This window comes from Nymphaea colorata, chromosome 10, assembly GCF_008831285.2.
Source record: "Nymphaea colorata isolate Beijing-Zhang1983 chromosome 10, ASM883128v2, whole genome shotgun sequence".
Classification (NCBI taxonomy): domain Eukaryota; kingdom Viridiplantae; phylum Streptophyta; class Magnoliopsida; order Nymphaeales; family Nymphaeaceae; genus Nymphaea; species Nymphaea colorata.
Window position 1 is genome coordinate 24,098,461 of NC_045147.1, and position 26,523 is coordinate 24,124,983.

Here is a 26,523-nt window from a genome sequence, read left to right on the forward strand (position 1 = left end):
TAATCATGCGACCAGAATTCAAATGCTCCTTTCTCGCCGCTTTCAGCCTTTTTGGGTTTCCAAGTTTGAACATCTTGGCGGGCCACTTAAAATAAAAATTCAAACAAAAGTAGCACGACGGACTATGTCCATGTCATTAAAGAGCAAATTTAAAAACCCTTCGTTTTAAAAGGAACGTAATCCTAACGGTCGAATGAAGAGAGTCTTAAGTCTCTGCCAACGGCTATTTGCTTCTCTGTCTCACTTAGGGTTCCTGTTGGAAGGGGACCATAGAGGACTGGTTCACCCAATTCCATTGTCTTCTTGGTTTTCGAATTATAACGGTTACTTTAAAAATCAACGGCTGTCAGGATGAGTGCCCATCAACGAACAGGCCAGCATTCTTTAAGTTTGGTTGTTTCTATCAATGTTTTGGATCTCACTTTTTCTTTGCACACGGAATTTTGATGCCTTGTGCTGATATTTTCCAATTTTTTTTAATCGGCATTGCATGAAACTTAAAGGCCCATATTTGAATGCCGGAAGGAATAGACCTTAAGTTGTGTTTGATAGTTTTAAATCTTAAATAAAAGACGCATAAGTTTAAGATTGGTTTGGAAGAAGTTCAACCTTAAATCCATAGATATGAAATCATAAGAATTTCAAATCACCATGAATGCACGAGAAGCTCAATAATCAATTCTAAGATATGTGGTATTTTGACTGCATATGTTGGATTATGAATATTTGAAGAGCAACCATTTTGAACTTTCAAAGAAAAAGAGATCCATGAAGGATTTTATGATGGTTGAAATAATGATAGGAGTGGTAGAACATGACTTGCTGAAGTTGGTGGGGTTTCAGATTAGGCACATCGTAATTTCACATTTTATAAATGATCAACTTTTCAACAATTCAATTTTCAATTTCCGCTTTAATTATTTGGCTAATACATATATGGGATTCTTAGGGTCCAAAATCTGGAGACAGGCTGTTTGATTACTTTATTTATCCACAGATATTAATAGTCCCGCGTCAACAAACTCTCTTACGACAAGAAACACCCAGAATTGTTGAAAGAGTCGACACGGTCAGGCCCCACACGGTTGGACAGGTAAAGACGGAGCATGGCTGACGACGATTATTTGTCCATTACCTTGAAAAACTGGCGAATGAAAGTCACGCTTTTCCCGTATGCCCACAATTAACGACGGTGTTGTACATATATTAATAGAAACATATGTCATCGTCAATATGCGCATTTTAGAAAATAATTATATTTTACTTTATTCATATTATGTAAAATCTTTAACCATGTAGTGTAAGCATATGAAAACGGTCGTAAACTGTGATTTTATTCTAAAAACCACATTAGAAAATGGAACTTTCAAGACGCGTAGCATGACCTTTCCGCGCATGAATCAGACGCGTTTGATAGGATGTTTGAGATCAGAAAGGTTCCCATCGTTGCTCATCTCGAGACCATTTTAATCACTGCGAAATGCGAATACAGAGCTGCTGGCCTTTGTCGAATCCACAAGACCCGTTCCAACTTCACCGTGAACGCGTCCAGGAACGAGTCACAACTAGAATCATTTATGGGGAAAATAAGTAGGTTGAAAAGAGGAAATGGTGCTGCCACATACCTGGAACGTGACGACGATGAAGACAATTCAAACTATTATACAATAAAATGATTTCGTCAAGGAGACTTGATGATACAGAACAATGAGGAAAATAAAGTCAGTGTTTATTAAAAGTTTTTTTATCGTGATGAACAAGTCTTTTAAGGGCTGACTCTTTTTTTTTTAAAAAAAAAGAAATAGAAATCTTAATTGCTGGCTTGCTTTTAAGCCGCATGATAAGAAAATGACTTTTCGCGCTCTGAAAATAATTTCCCCTGCCACCGGTGCAAATCATCGAGGGCAAATTTGGAATTTAAAGTTAATTTTAATATTCAAGTCTGACATCGAGGTTTCCCCGGGAAGAGCCGTTCGTCCGTTTTGAAAAGGGAATGGAAAAAAAAATCAGGGAAAGGTGGTATGTGCTCGCAAACAGCCTCGCAATTGGCCTAAATTACTTATCCACCCGTCCATTTGAAGACCCAGTGAGGTCGCACGGATCCATACGACGAACGAGGAATACTTTTGCATCACAGCCATAGTCCATCCCATGTTTGTAAGATCAAACACGTTATATAAGGTTAAACCCTAAAACCAAAATCGTGTAACGTTTTTGTAAGCTCTAGGGCGCGTTTGGATGACAATCTAAAAAAAAACCAAGCTTTTAAAGTCTTGATTAAAAACTCAATTTTGTGAACTTAGTTTGGATGACAAGTGAAAGCTTTGTTTAAAGACAGAAATTAATGTTACTTTCAGGCTTCTTATGAAAACCATGTTTTGGAAAAGCCCAATTTTAATGTCATGTAAACATTTTTGAAAAATCTGATTTCATTCAAACACTCTTGAAATAGTGTTTTAAGATAAAGCTAAGTTTTGCTTCCTAAAATCTGATTTCAGATTGCCATATGATTTTAGTTCACACTTCCAATTTTTGTGCTCTTTATTAAAAAGCCAATTTCATAATTTATAAGAACAATAATAATCTTTTAGACAAAGGGCGAGTTTTCTCCGGCGATTGTTTTTGCAGAAGGTGTTTGGGTTGTGATGAGCGTGACATGGTCGGACGCCGACACGGAAGGGGGGGGGGGGGTTTGTCCAGCCGTCGCGTTATACGGCGCAGACTCTTCTTGATGGCGGACAGTGGCATCAGGGTAATAAACTGGAAAACCAAGCATCATTCGCTACGGTGCAGCCCGCGCCGAGTAGACGAGGCAGCCACGAAAGCGAAAGCGAAGAGCCCCGTATTTCAAGGGGCTGGTAGTCCTTCCCGTAGAAACAATTTCTCTTTTCCCCTTGATATTTATTTTATTTTCCAAAAACAGATCAGTTTTCCGCGAATAGCACACGACCCAAAAACCATATCATGGTAGAGCAAAATGAAGTGGAAAAAACATCCTGCTAATCTAATCAGTGGTGGAATCAAGGGGCTGGTAGTCCTTCCCGTAGAAACAATTTCTCTTTTCCCCTTGATATTTATTTTATTTTCCAAAAACAGATCAGTTTTCCGCGAATAGCACACGACCCAAAAACCATATCATGGTAGAGCAAAATGAAGTGGAAAAAACATCCTGCTAATCTAATCAGTGGTGGAATCAAGAATTTGGGCATTAATAAAGACAGAGAGACACTACGACATATAAATGAGGAAATCTTTTAAATCATTAGTATTATGAAGCTGCCCACATCTACTTATATGTCTCCCCACCATTGCTGATAATGCCCTTGGTACAAGAGAATGGCAAATCTTTACAAGTTTAGGTCTTAGACCTTTGCCCTAAAACCATGACAAACATAAGCACGTAGGAAGCTTTCATTTTTCTAAGCAGCTAACGTAAATGGAGTGGTCAAGCATTTTTGAGCTAAGAAAGGTTCAATAAATTGTCAAAAGATTATGTGGCATATATCAAGCATTCAAGAAGTTGGTATTTTTTATGGAATTACGTAAAAAGATAAGGATGACAAGGCAAATGGTTTTGTATTAAATAAAAATAAAACAAAAATGTTGAATAAAAGGAAAATCCCGCTCGCCTTCCCTCTTCCTCCATGCGAGCTTTTCGTTTTTCCTCTCTGTCTGTTCCATAGAACTTTTAGGAGGAGGAGGAAGGAAGAAGAAGAAAGAAGAAGATGCCGAAACCCATGGATCCATTGGTTGTCTTGCTTCTCTTTGCGGCGTTGGTTATCGGAACCTTGACTCCGGCCGGTGGGCAATCGACGCCGGCGACAAAATCGCCAAAGGATAGCTGCATCGGGATCTATCTGGAGTACAATTTCCAGTGGGGTCAGGCAGTCTACCCGTTGGTGTCTAATTTGGCAGAACAGGGCTATTCCTTCCATTCGTCCCTGACGCTGGTCAACACCGGCGTCCGGCGGCTCAAGTCGTGGGTTGCCTTCATCGGGTTTCAGCACCGCGAGGTCCTGGTGTCTGCGGATGGAGCCGTGCTCACTAACGGGACCGACCTCCCCGCTGATGTTGGCAATGGAACCTTCCTCTCTGGTTTTCCGGAGACCGATCTCAAGACGGCCATCGAGACGGCCGGCGACACGAAGCAGTTCGAGGCGACGATCCCGCTCGTTGGTACGGAGTTCGGCGTCTCCCCAACTTCCTTTCCGATGCCCGCCAACATCAGCCTCGCCAACGATGGGTACACTTGCCCGAAACCCACCCGCCAAGGTTGCTTCCCCTTCTGCTCCTCTTCCTTTTTCTTCTTCTTCTTCTTCGTCCACGCAGCTTTGTTTTGTCATTCTCTTGTTTATCAGTTCCTCTTTCTTTTGTTCATTTTTCCAAAGTCTTATGAACTATCTGCGGTACATTCTAGTGGTTTTGCTGGGAAATTTTTGATCCCTTCAGTGGGTTTCTTTGCTTCAGAAAAATGGGTTGTTTATTGTGCTCTTTGACCGATTCCGCTGTCAGCTGAACAAACAACGTGAAACTTTTTCTTTCATTCCCTGCATTCAGCTTGGATGTTGTTATCGATACATAAACTGCAAGGGCTTCTTGCATTTTTTAACTCATTCGCACTTGGTCTTATATATTTACAAATGGAATAAATTAAGAATTAGCAGTCAGTTGTCGGAGCCGTGAGTAAGATGTTCTTCGTGCTTTCTTTTTCGAGGCTTCTGTTGGTGAAGGAAAAGCGCAGAAATTTCTATGAGCACATTTGCCTTATGACTCTTTTTTGTACTTTTGATTGCGTCCATGTGTATATGTGCTTTTTTCATGACTTGAGGAATATAAAGGATGGTATGTGCTTAGTTGATTGTCTCGTTTCTTCTGCGCATGGAGAGTTTTCTTGATGATGGAATAGAATAATCTGAGGTTATTTATAAGATGGATTTCTGTTGTAGCATGTAGATTAATGAATCATTGATAATCTTGAATTCTGAAGTTTTATTGTTTTCATCTCTTTTGAACTTTTCTGTTCTTATATATATATATATATATATATATATATATATATATATATATATATATATATATATATATATATATATATATATCAAACGAATGATGGTTGTGTTTTAGTCAAAAGCCTTTTTGTTTTCAGTTTGTTGAGTGTCACAACTATTTGTCTTTGAAGGGGAGGGCATGGAGACTGCTACATCCCTTGTGTTTCCTTCTTATCCTTCTATCAGGCAGTTAAGCCTTTCTTCCTTCGTACTTGCTCTTTTTACTTTTCTTGCCTTAGTGAGCTTGATAGAGGTAGAAATGTGCTTTCAATCGTCTTTTGTGGTAAAGTTATTTGTTCTTCCTTTAAGAGCTTGTGTGGTAATATTGGGTTTTTCTGTGAATGTTGCAGGAAATCAGACCATATATGTCTGTTGTGTCTATGATGGAAAGCAGAAGTTTAATATAAGTGACAATGTGGAGTTCTTACCTCGGCAGAATGGCGATCTTACCTTTGATTATGATGTGATCCAGTCCTATGGCAGTAGTTACTTGGCACAAGTCACTATGACCAACAAGAATCCATTGGGACGCTTGGATAATTGGAAATTGTCATGGGAATGGATGAGAAATGAATTTATTTACAGTATGAAGGGAGCTTATACTCTGTTAACGGACGTTTCTGATTGCATCTATGGTCCACAGGGTACCTATTATCAAGATCTTGATTTTTCAAAGGTTATGAACTGTGAGAAGAAACCGACAATTGTTGATCTTCCTCCCACTAGATATAATGACACAACCGTTGGTCTCATTCAATATTGTTGTCGGAATGGAACGCTTTTGCCAAGTTCTATGGACCCGTCCAAATCAAAATCTGCCTTTCAACTGCAAGTTTATAAGTTACCACCTGATCTTAACCGGACTGTGCTATTTCCTCCTGAGCACTGGAAGGTCAGTGGCAGTCTTAATCCTGACTATCAATGTGGTCCTCCTGTTAGAGTCAGCCCCAGTCTCTTTTCCGATCCTAGTGGCTTGCAGTCATCTACATCTGCCATAGCGACTTGGCAGGTGGTTTGCAACATTACCCAAGCCAAAAACTCATCTCCTCGATGCTGTGTTTCCTTCTCTGCATATTATAACGACTCTGTTGTTCCATGCAAAACTTGTGCTTGTGGTTGTTCAGCCTCTGTTGGTTCTTCCACCTGTAGTACAACCGCTTCTGCCATGCTTCTTCCATCTGAGGCCCTCCTTGTTCCCTTTGCCAATCGAACAGTGAAGGCCCTAGCTTGGGCTGATATCAAGCATTTCAATGTCCCTAATCCATTGCCATGCGGTGACAATTGTGGAGTTAGCATCAACTGGCATGTACTGACCGATTATAGCAGTGGCTGGACTGCCAGGATCACACTCTTCAATTGGGAAGGTGTCAATTTTGCTGATTGGTTCACCGCCCTTGAGTTGGACAAGGCTTTTCCAGGTTATGAAGCTGTGTACTCCTTTAATGGAACCACCACGCCTGATGTCAACAATACCATTTTCATGCAAGGTTTGCCTGGCTTGAATTATCTCATGGCTGAAGATACAACTCAAAGTCCACCAGTACCTGGAAAAATGCAATCCGTGATTTCTTTCACAAAAAGAAAACACCTGGCATCAATGTACCTGGAGGTGATGGATTTCCTACAAAGGTCTTCTTCAATGGTGAGGAGTGTTCTCTGCCTTCCATATTACCTACAGCAGATGCACCTGCTGTTTCCTTAAAGAGCATATACTCATCTATCATGTTTGCAATTTTGGCATTTATGATGTTGGATCAGCTTCGGTAATGACTACCTTTTAAAGGGTTCTGCTGTTATTCTTTGATTCTTTTGTGTATGAATCCCATTATAGTCACAACTCCGAAGGTTTTTGTTGAATGGGTTTCTTGTGATGCCAATTAGTTGTTGGCAGACCGATATATGCCTCTCGAATTTTTGTCTGTCCTTGAATAGCTGCCATGAAAAGTATGTATTCACAAATGACATCAGCAGGATGGTTGTTTGCCCTACGATTATCTCTTTTTTGTACACTGGAACAGAAATACTAAGGGGTTGATAGTACATGTGTATCTCTCTCTCTCTCTCTCTCTCTCCCTTGTATAAATTTCAATTTTGGGTCGCTGTGTGTGTATCGATGTGTGGCTTTTTTTGTAGTTCTTGTGTTGTCAGTTGGAAACCCACCTGATCCTTTTACCAGATTGAAATTGGCAATTCCTGATTTATTATTATAGTCTTTAACAGTCCTGTCTTTTCCTGTCCAATGTAATTTGTGGGCACGTTCTTATGCTTTGTTGCACAAAGTCATGGACCGAAGGTTTGTCTAGTTGATGATGGTTGCCATGATCTTGTTTTCCTTGACTTTGAATTGATCAGAGAAGCTGATGATGCTTACCATGATCTGCTACTTGACCTGTCAATATCTCTCCTTTGTATAAACGGTCCTCTTCCACGGAACTGCGGAAGGCTAATTTGAGATTATATGTCTGCGACAAACTTTCTTAGGGGCTCTACCATTTGCAGATTTGTTATTTGCGGGGATTATTATGTACTGGGTTCCTGTCCATACAGAGGAGGTCCCTGTCATGTGACGCTGCTACCTGTAGTGCTTTGGGTTCCAACGTCCATGAACGAATAATCAGACAACTTTGAACGGAATCACCTTTCACGGTCTCCATGGTTTAGCATTAGAAAATGGAAAAAAAAAGGAAGATTGTCGATGATTTGTAAATTGGAAAGCAGTACGTCGTTCAACAAATTCAAAGTGGATGCTCGTTCGGCGCGGGCTAGAAAATCTTGCAAGGGGAAAAGGGACAAGCTTCTACTGTTCTACATGCCCAATTCGTTTCTTCTTTTTTCCCATGAAAAGGTTGTCTATTTGCCGGAGAATGCGAAGTAATGCCGGGATAGAAAGACAAGATAGAGATGAAGAAGGTGTAGATGAAGAAAAAACAACAAACTTGCAAGTGCAAAACAAACTGTAGATCAATCTAAATTGGCATTGAATCCATTGATTGTTGAAGATGAAAATCATAGGATCATGTGTAGTGATGTCAATATATCTGATTTTGATTAAATGTCCAACCAAACCGTTTGGAAAAAATGGGTTATGAAATGAATTTTATATCCGATTTAAGAAATTAGATTGTATTTGGACATAAAAAAGACATCCAAACCAATCTGGATGTACCTATATATTTGATCGGGTTCAGATTTGGATTTGACTTGCATTTAGTTTTAAATAAAATATTTTATATATAATGCCCTTACATTTTGAAAGTCAGCTATATTCAGTTTAGAATTGGGATTCACATTCAGATGTGAGTTCAAATATCAGATTTGGATTGAACTCAGATTGTGAAATCGAATTTTGGATGCAGATACAACTTTTTTTGTTTGCATTTAAATCTGAAATCGAATCAGAATATGTGGACAACTATAAAGGTGGATATGGATAAAAGTACATCTGGTTCGAATACGATCCATTGACATACCTAATCATGTAAAAGTTTGTCAAAATCTGACATGTGAGATAGGCTACAAGATTATTGAAAATCTGTTGGAATATGCAAAACAAAGAGACCAAAGCTCACCGCTTGATGAATCGCTAATCAACAGAGAGACCAAAATGGCGGCTTGATGAACTGGTAATCAATAAGGAACCCAGCTAGTTTGATGTCATATAAAAATCAAGTACCGAAATCAAATGAAAAAAATTAGAGATGATGCCGAAGAGGAAGGATAAAAATATGCAGAATTCGGCTTACAAGATTTACAACCATGCAAAAAAATTATGTTTCCTTTTCTCTCATTATAGGCTTATAGTTTAACCTTTAAATGCGTACTTATACAAGTTACAAAATTCTAAACTTATTTACTGTGAGTTGCAATGAGTTTCAAAAACAGAGATAAAATTCTATCTCTTTATAGAATTTGAACTGATCATTTTTTTTAAATATACTTCCACACGTTATAGATTCTAATAAAAAGGTTATCCACATAATTGCTTTCGTCCTTGAATTATGTGAACTCACTCAAATGAAGAATGGCTCCTAAATGAAGCACGCACTCATGGCGAACACCATCCTTTTGGTCAGACAACTTGCAAAATATTGTAGTATTCTTATCATAGTATCTAAATACTGAGTATATATACTGAAAATAGAGTGATATTTCGTCGGTCACTACCTTAAGATACACTTCTCTTTGTGGGTATACACTTCTCTTTGTGGGCAATCCGGGGTTCCCCAGTAACCTGGTTAATTCTGTCAGCAGCAGCACTTTTACGTATCAAATTTTGCATTGTCTATGTTATCAGCTACTGTGAACAACGTTTATTAGAAAAATGTTTCAGCATTTGTGATTTGAGAAAGGCAGCAGTTCATGCAAAAGAATGGACATTATTGAAACGCCAGCATCCTCCCAATTAGAGCAGCTTTTTGTCAAGCTTGAGTCTGCTTCTTTGCATCCTAATTTCGAAATCCGGTGCAACTTTGCCTGAACTGGAGCCTGATATTTCAAATTCAAAATTTCTTTGAACAAGTTATGGGTTTCAAATTACTTAGATCTGGGTTCTGTTGCAGCTGGTCCCACACGACCTAAAGTTCAGATCCAGATCCAACTCCCGGTTGGTACCCAAACTCACGGTTGCAAGTAGGAAGGAATCGCATTCTTGATTCTCAACTTAAACAGGGGACGAGATGTTCATCTCTCTCTCTCTCTCTCTCAAGATGGCCGTTCTTCATCTTTCTCCATTCAGGTAATTTCCGGGTTTTCAGTTATTCTTTTAAGCTGCAGGTGTTACTTTGTTGGCAACTGGCTTATCTCTTCTTACTAGTCTACTGTATCGCGTCTTTATGCGCCTGTCCCCGGGCATGATTTTTGCGATGTGCTGAAGGTTATGGGGTCGTGCTTTTGTTATTAGTTAATGGTGTAAGAATTAGTGAACAAAATTACCGCATTCTTTCATTTGCTTCTTCTTTTCTGGAGTCTGCTGCCCGTTTGTTTCTATGTGCTTCTTTAATTGGAACGGCGAAAAAGAATTCCGTGCGTCTGGCTAGGGCTACACGAAAACTTTCATGTTGAAGAAGGTCAAGAGTTCAATGCCCATGGTCTGCCATTTGTCTGATAGGTTTTCTTAGAACGAGCTTGACTGCATGTACACTGGACTTCAATGCGTCCTTAGCTGAATATTTCAGCTGTAGGTGTTTTCTTTGCGATATCATAGATGTGGTTTCCACGTCCAAAAACGTAGGAGCCAATGCATAAATTCGGTTTTACAAGGATATAACTGTCACTATCTTAAACCTTCTTGTCATATAAACCGCTCTCTGTACATTAAAATATTGTTTTTTCTATTAGTTTCCAGTTTTCAGACACCAAGATAACGCCCATGCTGTTATTTGACAAAAGGGTACCCTCCACTGAGCAATTCAACTAGATTACATTTCACTCAAGTGTATATGTGTGCACGAGTGTGTGAATATATGTAGAGAGCCGGTTGAAAGCTGAAGAACTTCCAAGGAACAAAATTAGACGTTTTCCAGGTTCATTCACCTTACCTGGGGAGGAATGGGCGAGTGGGCAAATTGCTTTATGCACCATATTGCCTGCTTCTCAGCTTGCTTCGTATTTTGTATAGGACAGCCAAAGAAACTCGTTTGAAGGAAAGACTTCACATATATGAAATCAGAAGCAAAAAATGAGAAATAATAATCTTCTGAAAGATTATTTGAAGAATGAATTTTTTCTTTAAAGGTCTGTGTATCATGGGGTTGTTCCCACTATGCATTATGGAAGATGGCTGGATTGCTTTCTTTCCTATTGAACCATTGGGGCATAGAAGAACCAAATGCCTCCTTTTACAGGTGCATCAAAAGTATATTCTTTCTTGAGCTCGATTTTCTGTAAGTTGTATCGTGTTTTTGTTCATTGACTCATTTCTTATTGGTGATGTTGCTGATTTTAGTTTCTTAAGTGTTCAGCTAAGTCACAATGTTAGCTCCCAGGCTAACATATAACTCACACACCCACATAAGAGCAACCCAGCCTCTGAGACAAGATAATTGGAGTATATATCCCATTAGGGTAAACTCCCTCATAACATATATAAGTATGAGGTAACAGGGTTGGTTTATTATCCTATTCTACTCACCCGACCCAAACACGACCTGACTCATTTGGTAACACACATGGATATGGTACGGTTCTGGTATGGGTGCAGAGATATGGCTATGGACATGGAAACTTTAGAAAATGTGGGTATGGGGATACATTATATATATATATATATATATATATATATATATATATATAGAGAGAGAGAGAGAGAGAGAGAGAGAGAGAGAGAGAGAGAGAGATGGATATATGTGTGTGTGTGTGTGTGCAAAATAATAATGAAAGCAACATTTAAATAAAGAAGTGATGTAAATAAGAACATTACTTGTTAATGAATAATAACTCTAAAAAACTAAATGAAAACTGAGTTGGAAAAAATTAAATAAAGTAAAATTAAGCAGTTTGGATCAATTTTGATCTAAGAAGTAAACAGGTGTGTCCAAGTACCCTACTTTGGGTACGGGTATGGACCTTCTTGAAGTACGAATGGTGACTTAGGTATTAAGATAAAAACCGTAGTCATATCAATATCTATTTCAACATATTAGGTTTCTATAATGATGCAAGGCCAATTTTCATAGATTTAGGAGTCAAAAAAGAAAACATCCAGCTTGAAATGCCATTTCCAGCATGATGAAGTGGTGCTTCATTTTGCTGATCCAGCTTTTGTTTTGTTGATAATAATTTTTTAATGTATAGCTGATATTCTATTGAAAGAAAATTACTTTTGGATTGATTGGTAGAAGTTAATGTTCGCTTATAGTTTTAGAGTATTGACATTTTACATAGTGATTGCTGGATCATGATATTGATCTAATTAAGCTACATTACTGTGGAAGAATATGAATGTCCTACTGTTGAAATCACTTTACCATAAATGGTATTCATGTTTCTTATTAGAGTTAAAAATCCTGTAAGAGTTGAGAAACTATGTCAACCTCAGAAATGGTCTAGTCTTCTTTTATTTAAATATGCTATATACACTGTTCTTCAATAGTGCTTTGTTCTTTCATTGTGCAAGTCAGTTGGTCTTGAATATATTTTGCTTCACAGGTGGAAAGGTCTTGGTCCCATTTTACTGCACTCTGTAATAAGTTATCAAAAACCTGGTCTGCCAGTCCTATGGATTGCCCATAATGCTCGCCTCTTTGACGTCCCTTTTATCATTGAAGGATTCAGTAGATGCTCTATGGGAGTTCCCTCAGGTTGGCTTTTCCTTGAAACACTTCCCTTTGCTTGTGAGGTGGTGAAATCTGAAGGTAAAATATTTCTTTGTCATTATTTCTTGGTCTGACATTTGTAATTTAATTTTCTTCCATGCTCCTCCTCCTTGAATTTGCTTTATGGCTTTTGAAATGCTGTCCTTATACAATTCTAAGGACAGGATAGCAGCCCACACAGGAAAGGAGTGAGGTTTGTGTATTTGTGTGTGTGTATATGAGAAAGGACGAGAGAGTTCCACTCGTTCTCTAATTCTCAAGAGGATGACAGGAAAAGAAAAACTGAACAACCGAGGGAGCATAGACCAGGAATTCTTTGAACCGTACCATTTTGCCAATTCGCAACAGCATAGACCAGGAAATCTTCACTATTCAGAACAAACCAAAAGTCTACATTCGTCAATGCATTATTCTTATTGTTTAATCAATGGTCTGTATGATTATTTGATAAGTATAGGTGAATCTGTGTTAAGAATGATCAGTATTGTTCCTTAACCTTTATATGGGCCTTAACTTCGCTTTCTCTTCTGAAGTTGGTGTAAGAAGTTGGTATTAAAGAAATGGTAGGAAGCACTTTAGTGGTTTTTCAGCAAAAATGTTCTCACAGGAACCTCTTGATACAGTATTCCTTTCTTCCCTTTCCAGTCTACCTGCAGCCCAAGAAATCCTTGCACTCCATGGGGTGCAAGCCCTTCCATTCCCAAAAATTTCCATCTTGGAAGATACTATTTGTTTTCTCATTAATTGCCTAATTTTCTATTTAGGAGGTTCATGTTGGATATGATGTAAGTGTAATCTTTTGCTTTTCTGAAATTTCTCAATTGGTTTTTATCTTTAGCGTTTTAATTAATTAGACTTTACTTTCTGTTCTTTTTCCTATAAAAACCACTTTCAATTAACGCACATTTGAAAAAGTCAATGAACTAAAGTAAAGAACCAATATGATTATGCTAATCAGTTTTTGGCAACCGCATTTCATTCTATACTCTGATAATGGAATTTTAACCTCTTTTTATTGCTTGTTATACAGTTAACAAATGGTTCCAACTTGAACGCCTCTTCTTTAGTAACAGGCGAAAGAATAGTTCACTCTGCACCATGTTAAAACTCAATGCTGCTGAAGAGATTGTCACTTGTAAGTTACAGATACCTTCTAGTGACGGAGAGGTTCATCTATGCCACCGGGAGCGAGGCTCGAAGGCCTCCCCATTGCCCATGCTTCCAGAGTCCTAAGCTGTGTTCGCGTCAACGATAACAGCGGTGCACCCTTCAACTTGGATGTTGCGCCCTACCACCTTAAGACACAGGAGCATAGTGCACCCGGGAATCGAAGTAAAGACCTGCCTTTTTATAGGCCCCTAGCCCAACCAGCTACGCTATGCCCCCTGAGGCTACATATACCTTAAAAGCAGCAACTTAAACTTGAATTGCTGTTCAGTTCTTATCACGAAAGTTAGATAATTGGTGATGGATCGGTGGAGCAGTGTAACTGGCACATGTCATCCACTACCAAGGTAGGTCAAGTTGGCTCCCTCATAGTTGATATATTTGGTGCTTGAGTATTACTTCATTAAAGCAGCCTTCTTCATGTTTAGGCATTTAGCAGATGCAAACTTAACTTACGAGTGTGGATTCTTCATCCGTCAAGATTTCAAGATTTCTGGACAGGTTTCCTGATCGGCCTTCTTAATGGCATTGACAGGTTTCTGTTTCCTTTGCAGGATCAAAGGTGCAGTTTGTATCATTGGCGTCCCTTTGCATTCACTATGACATCCAACCTGCTGGTACAGCCCACGGAGCAATGTCTGATGTCCATACACTGTCTTTGGTGCTTCAAAGGATGACATACGATTTGTTGCTGAGCATCTCAATTCTTCTGCAAAGATCTTTCATAGCACCAGCTTAACTCCCTAGTTTATGCAACCGTAAATTACAATATGCTCCGTGTTATGTGGTCTGCCCATCTTCATATTTAAATTAGTGGCAGAAATCTCCTCCTTCTATGGGTTGCTGGCTTCTACTGTGAATCTGTGATCACAGAAAGGTATTTTATTTTTGGACTACTGTCCCATGCCCCATTATCAAGAAGGCAAACGTGCCAAGTGAAAGGTCCTGTCAAAGGTATGTTGGCAGGCCTTCGATCAGTAAAACTGTGAGGTTCCCTATCCACAGAGAAACTGAGATTTGGCCTGGCAGCAATTGACCCCTTATGATTGGGTTTCAAGATCTTCGTGGTGGCTTTCATGAATGAGGCTGTTGGTATGATGTCTTTCCCTTACCAGTTGAATCTACTTTTACCGGTATTGCAGCTACACCATCTTTGTATACGCTAGGCTTAGTTGGAACTCTACTATATTCTGGCTACAGGGACTTACCGTGGGTGGTGTCAAGACTTTCCTGACTAAAAGCAGTCTAAATCATACCCCTGCATTTAATATTCATATTTAAATATATAGCAGAGTGCTACTTTCCAGGAAATTCTATTGCCAAGATTTAGTTTTTGCTCTTGAGGTCATGTTGAGATTCGGCTTTTGTAGAGAGATTTTGCTTGAGATCCAGTTGCGTGTTGGATTGGCCCGTTTACCCTTTTGGAAAGGCTCATTGTGAAGCACTTGGATGATGTTTCGTGCAGCATCCGAACTGCATGCGCGAAATCTCCGGGGGGGTCACTTACATTTGTCTTGTCGCTTTCACATTATTTTATAGTTCTTAGCTTCGTAGTGACCATATTATACACAAGTAGGTAAACAATTATTATTAAAAGCCAAAAGATGTTTGAGTTGTTAGTAGCTTTGTAATAAGAAAACAAGTTCCTTGTTCTTTCATAGGTCTACAGAATTGAACCAACAGCTGGGGGTTAGGTTCTTCTAGCTTATTCTCAACACAAATGTCACTTTTAATGGAAAAGCTGCTGTTTACGTAAGAAACTTGTCCATTTTAGTTTAATTTATCGTTAAGAAACTTGAACATTTTAGTTTAATTTATCGTATCTAAGGTCATCTATGGAATTACTTAAAAACTCAACGGCATCAAATAGATAAAAATGGAGTGCTGCCGTATAAAGTTTGTGGTTTAATCCCATGAGCAGTCAACTAGTCTTTGAAGAATTGCCAGCTCTTTCTCTGGTAAAGCATGTGCAAAAGAATTATTCCTTTGCATGCACAAGAACATTGCTTTCATGAAAAAAATAGAACTATTGAATATACTTTTTTTTTTATTTTTCATAATTTTGCAAATCAAAGTCTAGAAATGTTATGTGTATAATTTATTTATTCCTAGAATGTGATTTTAGATCATGTGGTTCAAACATGCAAACGGCTTATGAAGCACTTAAAAGATCAACTGCTCACAAAGCACGGGGCCTCATGAAGAATTCTTGCTTTTTTTTTCTCTCTCCTCAAGAGACAAATCTAGGTAGACACTGAACTCCTTACCAAGTTGTGCCAATAGAAACCTGCACTAGTCATAACTACATTCAACTTAAAGGTCTTTAAGTACGAACCCTCTAACCCTTATTGTTCACTAAACCGGTTTGTAGGGAGATTAAGGCCACAAAGATATAGTGATGATAATAAGAGAACCAACACACTGAATTTTCAATGATGTCAACTCAAAGAGAAAAGGAATCTTATGGGGGAAATAAATGCAATTGTAATGCTTGACACCCATTAATTTGAGAGAATGTCTTGATAGAAAGGTTAAGGGATTCAAGGGCATGTCGGTCAAGGCACGGGGCGTCTCAGGTCCTGATATGATTTGATGGCTCATATGTTGTGTTAGGTCAATAATCGTTTTGTAAAATCAAACGTCTGTTGCTTTCGATGTGACAAAGTTTTAGGTCGTTCAACTAAATTAAGTGGGCAGCTCAGTAAGAGTTAAAACATTTCAGTAGCCCAAAATGTTTTCTGCAGAAGATAAACATTATTCAAGGACTACAATTACCTCATACTACTCCAAGAGTAATCATGTACACTCTATGATCAAATGCGTTGCCTTAGTCCTTCTTCTATGCAATTAGCTATGGATAATTAAAAAAAAAAAAAGAGAAAACATTTGGAACTGTTTCTCCCAGAAATATTTAGGAGCCACATGAGTGTTTGGGCTTTAAAATAGCCCAGTGAGAGGAAAACCAAAATAATAATGCTTCTTCCAAACATTTATTGACACTGAAAATGATTTTTTTTTCTTTACGTCGTAATGGGTGTACCACTTTCTACTCTCTTAGAGTTTGTGTGAAACTCTAATCGGGGGACTGTCTTTATGCTAGTGACGAAAAGGATGTCATACGTTGGCAAATATGGGGAGCGATTAATAAGGCTACTTATGGAGAAGGAAAAAATTGATGCTAGAATGCTTACCACGAAAATTCTCTGTGATGGAACTTGGCTACAGCCGGCCACCAGTGATTCTGCTTCCCATCTTCTGTCCACTCTTTATGATGTTACTTCGCCGGTTAAATGATTTCCTGAACTCTCTCTCGCCCTCGCTCATGTGTGTGTGTTTTATTTCCAAAATAAGGGAATCGATTGAGGCTGTAGAGTTGTTTATTTGGAAGTTGCATGATTCCTGAGCTATGATCATGCATGCCTTACGTTTGGGGAATCAAAGATTCCTGCAAATGCGACTATAACGGTACAAGATTTTATTCCAACTATCGCATGGACCTCATGCCATTCAGCACATGGACACGAGTCAAACCACTCCCACCAAAATTAAGTTCATACAACTATGTTGGACAAGCAACCATCAACCACTCATGCTCCAAATTCCATGTCATTGTTGTATATTCTCTTCGAACTATATGTCATCAATTCTAACATATATATATATATTATTTATATTTATGTAAAGGCAAATTGAAGGAAAATTATTCTTTTATCCATAGTCACCTAGCTCACTTATGAAAGTCATCTGATTCATCATGATGACGGACTACAAGAAAAACTATGATAAAAATGCGAAATACATTTTTTTCATTTAATATTAGTCTTTTTTTTATTGTATTTTTTATCATTATTTTTCTTTCAACTATCCATCAATATGAATTAAACCATGAGTGAGTTGGACGACTATGGCGTATATATATATATAAAGAGAGAGAGAGAGAGAAATTGGTAGATCCCATATTGTTAGGTCGGGATAAAAATAAGACCCTTTACATTATTGCTTAAAGGATATTTTTAAATAAATAAAAGGATCTTAATGTGTTTAGAAAAACTAATATGATATTAAACATGTTTTAATTTAAGTTATTTACAAAAAATGAGGGTCCCTACATTATCAAAATTTTAATGTTATATGAGCCGTTCAATTTCTCCTATTATCAAAATACAATTAAAATAAAAATAATTAACTTAATATATGTTTCCCATCAACTTATTACTAAGATTGTATCTATAAGATTAGATAAAAAAGCACCTTAATAGTTGTATCTAAGCAATTTGGTTTTTTTGTTTGACCTAATGGTTTGAGACCTACATATATATATAAGTTCACTCTTAACTTGTTCTCATTAAAATAGATATGTTTCAAGTGGATAAATTTTGATTAATTTTATTGATTTTTGTTAAATGAAGAAAAGACTTTATGTCGTCTAACTTGTAGTATCTTGAACGTTAAGCTCTACCAAGAAACTTTTGTAGATGAATGAAAGGTTGAACTTACAGAAAGAAAAAACTAGCTGTCTAAACAAGTGTAAGAAATGCTAACATGGGTGTTCAAGTTTTAATCTTCATCATCTTCAAACTTCTCAATACAATTATAACTTATAAATACAATTATTTACTGAATGAGTTATCCTTTTCTTCAATAAAAAGTCATGGTAAAGACTAATTTTTACAAAGGAAAAGTTTGTGGCGACATCATATATATATATATATATATATATATATATATATATATTGACTTTATCTTTATAAAGTTATTAAAAAAGTGATGAACATTTTCATATCTAATATTAATTTACAATTTTTTTATTTTTGATTTTTTTCTCCATTGTTCATTTACTTTAAATGAACAATTTTGATTAAATGAGAGTGACTTGGATATATGTATATATATATATATATATATATATATATAAAAGAAAGAACCACGTGTTCGAGTGTGGCTTCGTTGATTGCAGAGCCAAGTTCACCCAAAAGCTGATGACGCAATTCTGTTGAAGTCACTAACACCATTGCGCGTGGAACTGCACTCTGTTAAAAGAAAATGACAAGTTGGGGTACGTGAAATTTCGGAGTTGTTTTGGGCATCGCTTGAAATTCTGTGACTATAAAATGGGGAAGTTCGTACGCACCCACGACGGTGACTCTCACGTTGGCGGACAGGGAGAGAGAGGGGCAGCGCCTTTTCCTTCTCAGTGGGGCTTTTGCTCTTTCCTTCTCCAACTAGACCATCGAACTCTCATAGCTAAATCTGCAGATTTCTGGAGTTCTGTGAAAGATAACCCACGAATTCTTTGGCAGAGGCTGCCCGGTGCCTCCATTTCTGTTTATTGTGTTCGTTGAGGCAGAGAACCGGACTGAGAGTCGGGCTTTTTCCGGCGATCTTTTTCAGTTTCTGTTTGGGGAGATTAGGGTTTTTGAATTGGGGAAAATTGGGGAAACCTTGATTATGGATGCCGATTCATGGGCCGCTCGCTTCTCTGCATCCAAGCGTCATCAATCGGGCCTCCAAATCCGTTCTGGTATGTCGGGTCCTCTCTCTCTTCTTGAAGTTTTTGCCTTCTTTTATTTGCGGGATCCTGTGAGCTTCTTTTTGAGTCATTTTTGGTTTTGGGCTTTCATTCATTAGGGGCTTTCGTCGTTTTTCTGTTCAGGTGCGGATCTTCAATTGACTTTTGATGATTTTGATGGGGAAGAGGATCTCCGTGCGGAGTTCCCCTGCCCGTTTTGTTCCGAGGATTTCGATATTGTAGGGCTTTGCTGCCATATAGATGATGAGCACTCCATCGAAGCGAAAAATGCGGTGACTTTTCATCTTTTTGCTATGCTTTAATTTTTTTGTTTTCCTTGTTTGGTTTGTAATGGCATCGATTTTATTCCGTCTGCCTGTCTGATTGTTCTTTAGTCCGTTCAGGCTTACATGAAATGAATCTAATGTGAAGACAGGGTATGTAATCGATTATTTACATCATTGAGTAGATTTTTCTACTCGAGCGCATAACTCTTTTTTTTACTAGAATTGAGTTCTTGAGTTCCAGTTTAATTGGCTTCTTGAACTTTGTGGAAGTTCAATATTGATGCTACCTGAGTATCTTCCGTTTTGTTAATTTAGCGGTGTGCTGGTGTGGGTGCAGGTTTTTAGCATGGAAGTCGGTAATATTTGTTCCGTAGGACAGCTGTGTATTTTGGTTCTCTCTTCTAGGGATGTACAATGAGCGGGCGGAGCTCGGGCTTGGCCAGCTCGAACTCGACTTAAATGGACTTGAGCTTTATGAGGTGAGCCCTAGCTCGACTCACTTAACTGAGTCCGAGCTCTAGGTCCACTCATGTGAGCTGGTGTCCCTTAATATATATTTTATGTTTTCAAGTGACTAATATATGAAGAACTCTTTCATCTTCCAATAACAGGATATACATAGGAGGCTCCCTCCCTATTGATTACCAAAAACAGATATAGAGAGGTAAATCCCCACTTTACACAAAAATATAAAAAAACCCATAGGGAAACCAATAAAGAGCACATCTATGCACCAATATCTGGATTCTCTACACAGTTTGTTTAAGTTTGAAGTACACAATATTTCACACTAAATTGAAAAATGTCCTCTCCAACTTATCGTAACATATATTTAAAATTTTCACATTTTATTTAAGCCATTTGAAGTTTTTGAAATTACAAAAATAAATACTAATGTTAAACGAGTCCAATTAAGTTGAATCGAGTCGAGTTCAGCCAACTCGAAGTTGACTCATTTACAAACTCAAATTATCAAATAAGCTCAAACTCAACTCATTTAACTAATGTGTCGAGCTTAACCGAGCGAGTTTGAGTGGAGCCGGGGTTGTTTTGACTCATTGAACATCCCTAGTCTCTTCTGTCATGAGTTCCTCACTATGCTTTGATTTTTTTTTTTTTTTTGGTTCATGTAGAATCCCTTCCATCATAAGAGAACTGATGTGCATCCGCTGTTGTTGTTGCCATCTTTGTTGCTTGAACAATGAGAAGTTAGTGTGCTGCTAGAGACTTCTGTCAACGCCTTCTCCTGGAGCTTGACTAGGATATATAGAAAGGGTATTCTAAGCTATAGATGAGCCATTTAGAAGTGGGTTCCAAGGAAAAATTATAAATGTGGGTTCCGTTATCAAATTAGAAGGGTGACTGTTTGATTCTTTTGATAAATCTTCTCATCTGTCTTCGAATGTTCCCCTGGGAAGATGGATGTCGTATACATTTGTAGGCTCCTTTCTAGCATTTTGACGTGCGGATCGTTTGATTCACTTGACTGCTATATCATTTATTCTTTGTGCTCTTCATTCTTTATCATGAGATCCGCTATTCTTTGTGAACCTGATATTGGTTATAAGTGGGATGTTTGTGCTGTTATGAATCTTTGACATAATACTATTCTTTGTGAACCTGATATTGGTTATAAGTGGGATGTTTGTTCTGTTATGAGTCTTTGACAGAATAAATCACGGCTTATTTATTCAAAATCTTGTTTTCGTTGTGGAGATAATTCTGATCATTTTTAAATACATATATATGTGACTCCTTTTTGAGAACTATACTGATTCCACTGTCATTATTTTTAGTTAGTAGCTTCCTATTCTAAAATGGACTTTTTTTCTGCTTCCACAGGTATGTCCTGTTTGTGGAACTAGGGTTGGGATGGATATGGTCGGACATATCACTATGCAGCACGGGCATTTCTTTAAGATATCCTTTTCCATGAGGTTTGATTGTCATATTATTTTCTGTCAATGGAACTTTTTGTTCTACATATTTTTTGTTGATTTCTGTTCATTCTCTCAAGTTCCTAGTCTATTCCGTAAGTTTATTATGCACCTATAAGGTTCTTAGTTCTAATTGTTGAAAATTTTTAGAATCTTTAAAAGCTTGACTGTTAAAACTATTTCGTCATTCATCCCCCTGTGCATCTTCTAAAACAAATGGTGTATTTGTTATTACAACAGAATATTTGAGTAGGACCAAGTGATAGATTCTCTTCTTTCAAGTATTATTACGCCTTTCTATTAGGCTTTTTCTGTCATGGACAATGGCACTTGATCCTTCCTGTATGTTGAATAATGATGTGGAATAGGGGCAGTGTTTGCCATTATTGCAACCTGAAGTCGTTCATCCTTCTTTCTGTAGCATTTTTTTGGATAATTATGTGAGTCTTCACTACAAATCAGTTTGCCATTTAGATGCTACAGTGGGTGATCTTGGTTGGGACGTTTGAAAGTGAGCTCCATTAGTTAAAATATATAGGAGAAAAGGACTCTTCAAAGTACAGATTGATGGTTTTACTTTTACCAACCACTAGACATTTAAATTAAAGATTCATTTCTATCGACATGCTATAGGCAGTCTTTTTTGCTTTATTGACATTTGAAAATGTAGTAACCTCCATTCCATTTTTTTTAATATTGCCTCTGGATTTTCATATCTTTTCACTTTTGTAGGAGATTTAATTGCACTTTTTTTTAGCCTAGTTTTCTATTTTTTCTTTCCAAATAGTTTCCAAAATCTTCAAATTTGTTCATGCTTCAATATCCTGTTGTTCCATAAGTTAATGGAAATTTTATGTGTATTTCATGCATTCCTTGACGTGAGATTACATGCAGCGCAGAAGAAGATACAGGAAAGGGTCCCATTCCACACTCTCTATATTAAGTAGGGAGCTTCGAGAAGGGCACCTGCAGTCGCTTTTTGCAGGTTCATCTTGTCCAGTTGCTTCATCCAATACAGCACCTGATCCTTTGTTGTCATCATTCATTTCCAGTATGCCTATCGTTGATGTCCTAACAAAGGCAAAATCTGATTCACCGGCCGAGGGGACTTCTGATAAGCAAATCATAGATAAGAAAGAGGCAGAAAGGTGTGTTTATCTCGCCTTTTGATTTAATATATTTCCCATGTTGATTGCCACTCATGCTGATTGCTGCATGAATCCCTTGAAGGCAGAATGAAGTATGCGAGTTGAATTCATGCATGGTTCAATATCTTGTGTTTCAGAACTTGATTGCTGTTCCTGGCAATTATTTTGTTTAAGGAACTATATACCTTAAACAATGTCTCTTTAAGTCTTTATCATGATTGCAAGGAATTGTATATAAATGTGTTAGCTTTCTTCTGATCATAATGTATATGAAGTTCCAGATGCTTTTCATCTGATCACAGTGTAGGTAAAGTTGAAGGTGCCATTCTAACCGTTGCTTACATACAATCTTCTGGTTGCAAGGTCTGCAATTAATTTGGTCGTCATGAGATTGTAATCAGCCTTCAAATGCTATATGAAAGTGCGATGCTTTGTCAAGTGAACTGGTTCAGGTTATGGGGATAGTCTTGACTTACATGAACATGTGATAATTTGTCTAAGTGGACTAGTCTTAGTGACCGATATTAGTCTTGACCTATCGCATTCCACCTTCCTACTCTGATCAAAGTGTAGGGACCATGTGGTTAGATCTTGGCATGCTAGTGTTCACTTTGCCATAGATGTTATTCTCGCTGACATTACATTTTGGCATGCTAGTGGTTACTTTGCTATGCAATTTCTACTAGCTAGCATGAGTGTTTGTGTGTATGGGTTATCTTGTTTCACTTTTTCACATCTGTATGCGATACTAGCCACCTCATACATATGATGCAGCTTCTAATGCAATTTTATTGAAAGTGGGACGTGACACCTGCCTTTGCATGCTATCAGGATTATTCATGATGGCATGACCAAATCATTGTGGTGTATAAACTAGTGTTTATGAGCATCTTATATAACCAATACACGAGATAATGGAGGATGGATTCATGACCGTAGTCATCCTTCTCTATGTTGCTTCTTGTAGAATACCTATTTGAATCAGGTTGATGGCAAAGCAATTTGATTTGAGTCGAGGTTATCAGGCTAACCTATGGAAACCCACAATGTTTTAGGGGAGAACCAGCTTTACCTGATGAGGAGCAGGAGGAGAGGGCTCGTAGATGCAGCTTCGTGCAGGAGCTCTTGCTCTCAACGATTTTTGAGGACACGTTATGAAAGAAGCTACTATATGGTCGCCACTCTCTATCTCTGGTTAAAGCGTTTCTGCTAGTTCCTTGGAACATGATGTCAACCATCCATCCTGTTCAAGAGGGAGTAGCGGCTCTTGCTTGCTTCAACTGGAGCGGGAACCCGTCATCTTCTTCTACATGGTAAGGAGTGTCCTGGGTTAATAGTATTCGAGAACTGTTGATAAGTAGGGCAGGTATGTGTAATATTTCTATTTCAGAGACCAGTAGAAATAGCTTCTCTTGTTTAAAGGGAAACAACTTCTTGTAGTGAAGTACAACGTGCTTCATATGCCTGGCCAGTTGCCTTGATGTGTTTTATATCACCTCAACACGGCATTTTTCACGAAAAGCGTTCGCTGTACATGATTGGAAACGTATTTCTTATTAAATAAATAGATCAGATGTTTGTCTCTTAAACACATTTGAAGAGGTCAGAAATTATGCCTTCCAATTGGGTTTAACCAAAAGCATGGTAAGATCATAGTGAGGTTCGTCATGATGATGTTTTTTCGAGACAGGAAAACGCCCACTGTGGTCAATTCATTGCCCATCCTAATTCAGAATGTTGGAACCCAAAAAAATTTAGAATCCTGTTATTTTATGTCTGCGGATGTACCGGTATAATTGGTTTCAGGTCATGAGAAGACATATAAGGTTGCTGAAGATTTATCTGTTATAGTAATGAATGGAGATCAAGCGCAAGCGTATTACTTGGTGCACCGCCGTAGTAATTACTAGCTTTTTCCTTGATTTTTTCGTGTCCTTTCACACCTTTTCCGGGACCGTGTTTCGGGCAGATGCTTCTTTTGTTGGCGATTCCCTCATGCTTGGAGGTTATGTGTGCGCTTTTAAAAATGCCCAAAACAGAGGAGAATTTCCTACCAAGAGAACAATGTAAAAAGGCCTGAAGACTAACCTGGAACAGAAGGTAGTAGACGTCCCTGGAATGCCTGTAGCTCCAATCTCCAACCAAGCTGGTCCTGCCGTGCCTCTACTGGTCACTGCTTCTGTTGCTCTTCACAATAAACTGCTGTCAGAAGAAAAGCCAGATTGGCAACTGGCCTGGGGTGGTGATGGGTGGGCCATTTCTTCCCTCGAGAGATCGTATTTGAAATGGGACGCAGGGGTGAATGCAGTTTCCAGTTTCCCTTCTTTGGCGTAACTTGTGGACCCGGATCGAGATTCAACCCAGTAGTTTTTCCTCTTTGATGGTTCTGATTTGTTTGTATTTCACGAGGGGCGAGGCCACCTTTTATCCTTTGTCTTCCGGGTTTAGTTTTTTGTTTTTCAGGACTTAGGTTAGCCTCTTCCGCGTTTAGAGCTTTTTCAGGACCGCTTGTAGATTAGCACCTGCAGGAATCTCACCAAAGGCAAGTTTCGTGCAAATGTCAAAACGGTACTAGCCAAATCAGATTAGTTTTTTTGTATGCACAGACTTCTGTTCGTGAAACTGTAAGATGGGTATTGATTTATACAGTAAGAAGTCCAACCCAAACGAATTTTACTTGGTCGAGAGACGGTAAAATTTAATGCGGGTCTAAATTGTGGATTTGACGTTTGGATATTATTTGATCACAATTGGATATAGATCTAATTGTTAATCAAATTTCATTTATTTCATTACTGCTTTGGCGCCAAGTGACATGATGTTGGAGAAACGAGTGGGCCACGGAGCTGTTTGGTTTTGCGAGTGAAGAAAGCATATCGCCACCATACACCTGATTCATTCCAGAGAGGGCAGGAGACAGTAGTACCGACTTGTGGGACGGAATCACAACACTGATTCGGATCAGTTCTGACAGAGCAAATCGAGTTCCAACAGATTGATCGGCCTTTTCTTTTGCAATGTCAAAAATCTGGCTGAACCCAAACTGGGTAAGTTCACGCTTTGGCCCATTTTGACAATGGGCTAACTCGAGCCCAAGTTCATAGTGATTGGGCTCCAGAATGCATCGACTAAAAAGTTTTGGGCTGCTGTTTAATGAATTAATTTCCTTCCGCGAGAATATATCTTCCCAAGCTTGTACGAGTCAACCGAAACCAATACACATACAGCAACAAAGCAAATATATCGGTAACTCAAAACATTTGAAGACCCTATATTGAGTCCCAACATTGCCACTCTTGTCTTAACTTCATCATCTCTGGGGTCAGTTTCTTTTTGTTGTCGTCAGTTTTCTAAAGCTACATTAATTTCCTCCTACACCATCAAGTTAAGGGGAAAACAGTATAAGCCTGAGGCAGACAAAGAGCCTCAGCACTCCTTATTTTGAAAGATGCAACTATCCTCTCGTTCCATTCTTCCATTTTGAAATATGCAACTATCTGCTCGTTCCATTCTTCCATTTTAGTAGCGACAGAAACTAAGAACTAAGAAGCTAACTGCCCATAGCGTGACAAAACGTTGCCAGGAATGTTAGTAATGGAATGGCTTTTAGCACGATGCCATACGCTCACTAGTTGAAGAAATCATATTTAGCCCCATTTCGATTCTTTACTTGGAAGTACCTTTGGCTTGTGAGGCACAAGGAAAAACATAATTGTTAACGTGTACACAACAATGCTATCTGTAGTCACGGAACGTTCACTTTGAACTTGAAATAAAGATGATAACGATGTCTCAGTATGAAACATTATCGATATCACAGTATATTGGAGTGTACTGACGAGGAGCGGAATGATAGAGGGATTATACAGTTTTCTATGTCTTTCTGTTTTTAGAATCTAGTTAAATTAGTTTAGACTAGTTTTTTTTTTTTTTTTTTAAAAAAAAGGATGCCATGCCAATGCGTTACGAATTGATATGGCAGCCGACATATTTACAACAATGCTGGGAACGGTTTCTTTGATATTTATCCCGATAAATTCACCCAAATCTGGGGGCCCCACTTATCCACATAAGCGAAACGACCCTGACCGGCTGGAAGCGTTTTAACATGGAA

General features: G+C 38.3%; 3 protein-coding genes across 8 annotated transcripts; all 3 read left to right on the forward strand.

The window, feature by feature from the left end:
• Nucleotides 1–3,631: 3,631 nt before the first annotated feature.
• LOC116263115 (COBRA-like protein 7) lies at nt 3,632–7,088 on the forward strand. Its single transcript, XM_031642719.2, is given in 3 exon segments — nt 3,632–4,272; nt 5,399–6,631; nt 6,634–7,088. Coding segments are annotated over 3 exon segments (1,962 nt in total). The 5' UTR covers nt 3,632–3,725; the 3' UTR covers nt 6,816–7,088.
• A 2,600-nt stretch (nt 7,089–9,688) lies between these two features.
• On the forward strand, nt 9,689–14,874 carry LOC116262056 (exonuclease DPD1, chloroplastic/mitochondrial-like). 6 transcript variants are annotated; one of them, XR_004174403.2, is made up of 4 exons: nt 9,689–9,783; nt 12,195–12,400; nt 13,392–13,875; nt 14,083–14,874. XR_004174403.2 is itself a non-coding variant. In XM_031641077.2 (3 exons), exons 1-3 carry the CDS (start codon nt 9,725–9,727, stop codon nt 14,265–14,267), a joined length of 450 nt encoding a protein of 149 aa, XP_031496937.1. In that variant the 5' UTR covers nt 9,689–9,724; the 3' UTR covers nt 14,268–14,874. The 6 variants fall into 6 exon arrangements, 2 of the variants coding, with proteins under 2 accessions (XP_031496937.1, XP_049936138.1); XR_004174405.2 differs by having other exon boundaries at nt 12,195–12,346; XR_004174404.2 differs by having other exon boundaries at nt 9,719–9,783; nt 12,314–12,400.
• Nucleotides 14,875–18,669: 3,795 nt separating this feature from the next.
• LOC116263031 (protein DEHYDRATION-INDUCED 19 homolog 2-like) lies at nt 18,670–23,998 on the forward strand. The gene is made up of 5 exons (XM_031642601.2): nt 18,670–19,049; nt 19,182–19,330; nt 21,167–21,244; nt 22,150–22,409; nt 23,465–23,998. Exons 1-5 carry the CDS (start codon nt 18,977–18,979, stop codon nt 23,565–23,567), a joined length of 663 nt encoding a protein of 220 aa, XP_031498461.1. The 5' UTR covers nt 18,670–18,976; the 3' UTR covers nt 23,568–23,998.
• Nucleotides 23,999–26,523: the final 2,525 nt, after the last annotated feature.

Bases quoted from the DNA above. Each gene is read 5' to 3' on its own strand.
- LOC116262056 (XM_031641077.2), top strand. From the start codon at position 9,725: ATGTTCATCTCTCTCTCTCTCTCTCTCAAGATGGCCGTTCTTCATCTT. The intron at 9,784-12,194 runs GTAATTTCCGGG...TTTGCTTCACAG, and splicing joins CTTCATCTTTCTCCATTCAG to GTGGAAAGGTCTTGGTCCCA. The intron at 12,401-14,082 runs GTAAAATATTTC...TTTCCTTTGCAG, and splicing joins TGAGGTGGTGAAATCTGAAG to GATCAAAGGTGCAGTTTGTA.
- LOC116263031 (XM_031642601.2), top strand. From the start codon at position 18,977: ATGGATGCCGATTCATGGGCCGCTCGCTTCTCTGCATCCAAGCGTCAT. The intron at 21,245-22,149 runs ATATCCTTTTCC...ACGTGAGATTAC, and splicing joins AGCACGGGCATTTCTTTAAG to ATGCAGCGCAGAAGAAGATA. The intron at 22,410-23,464 runs GTGTGTTTATCT...ACAATGTTTTAG, and splicing joins GATAAGAAAGAGGCAGAAAG to GGGAGAACCAGCTTTACCTG.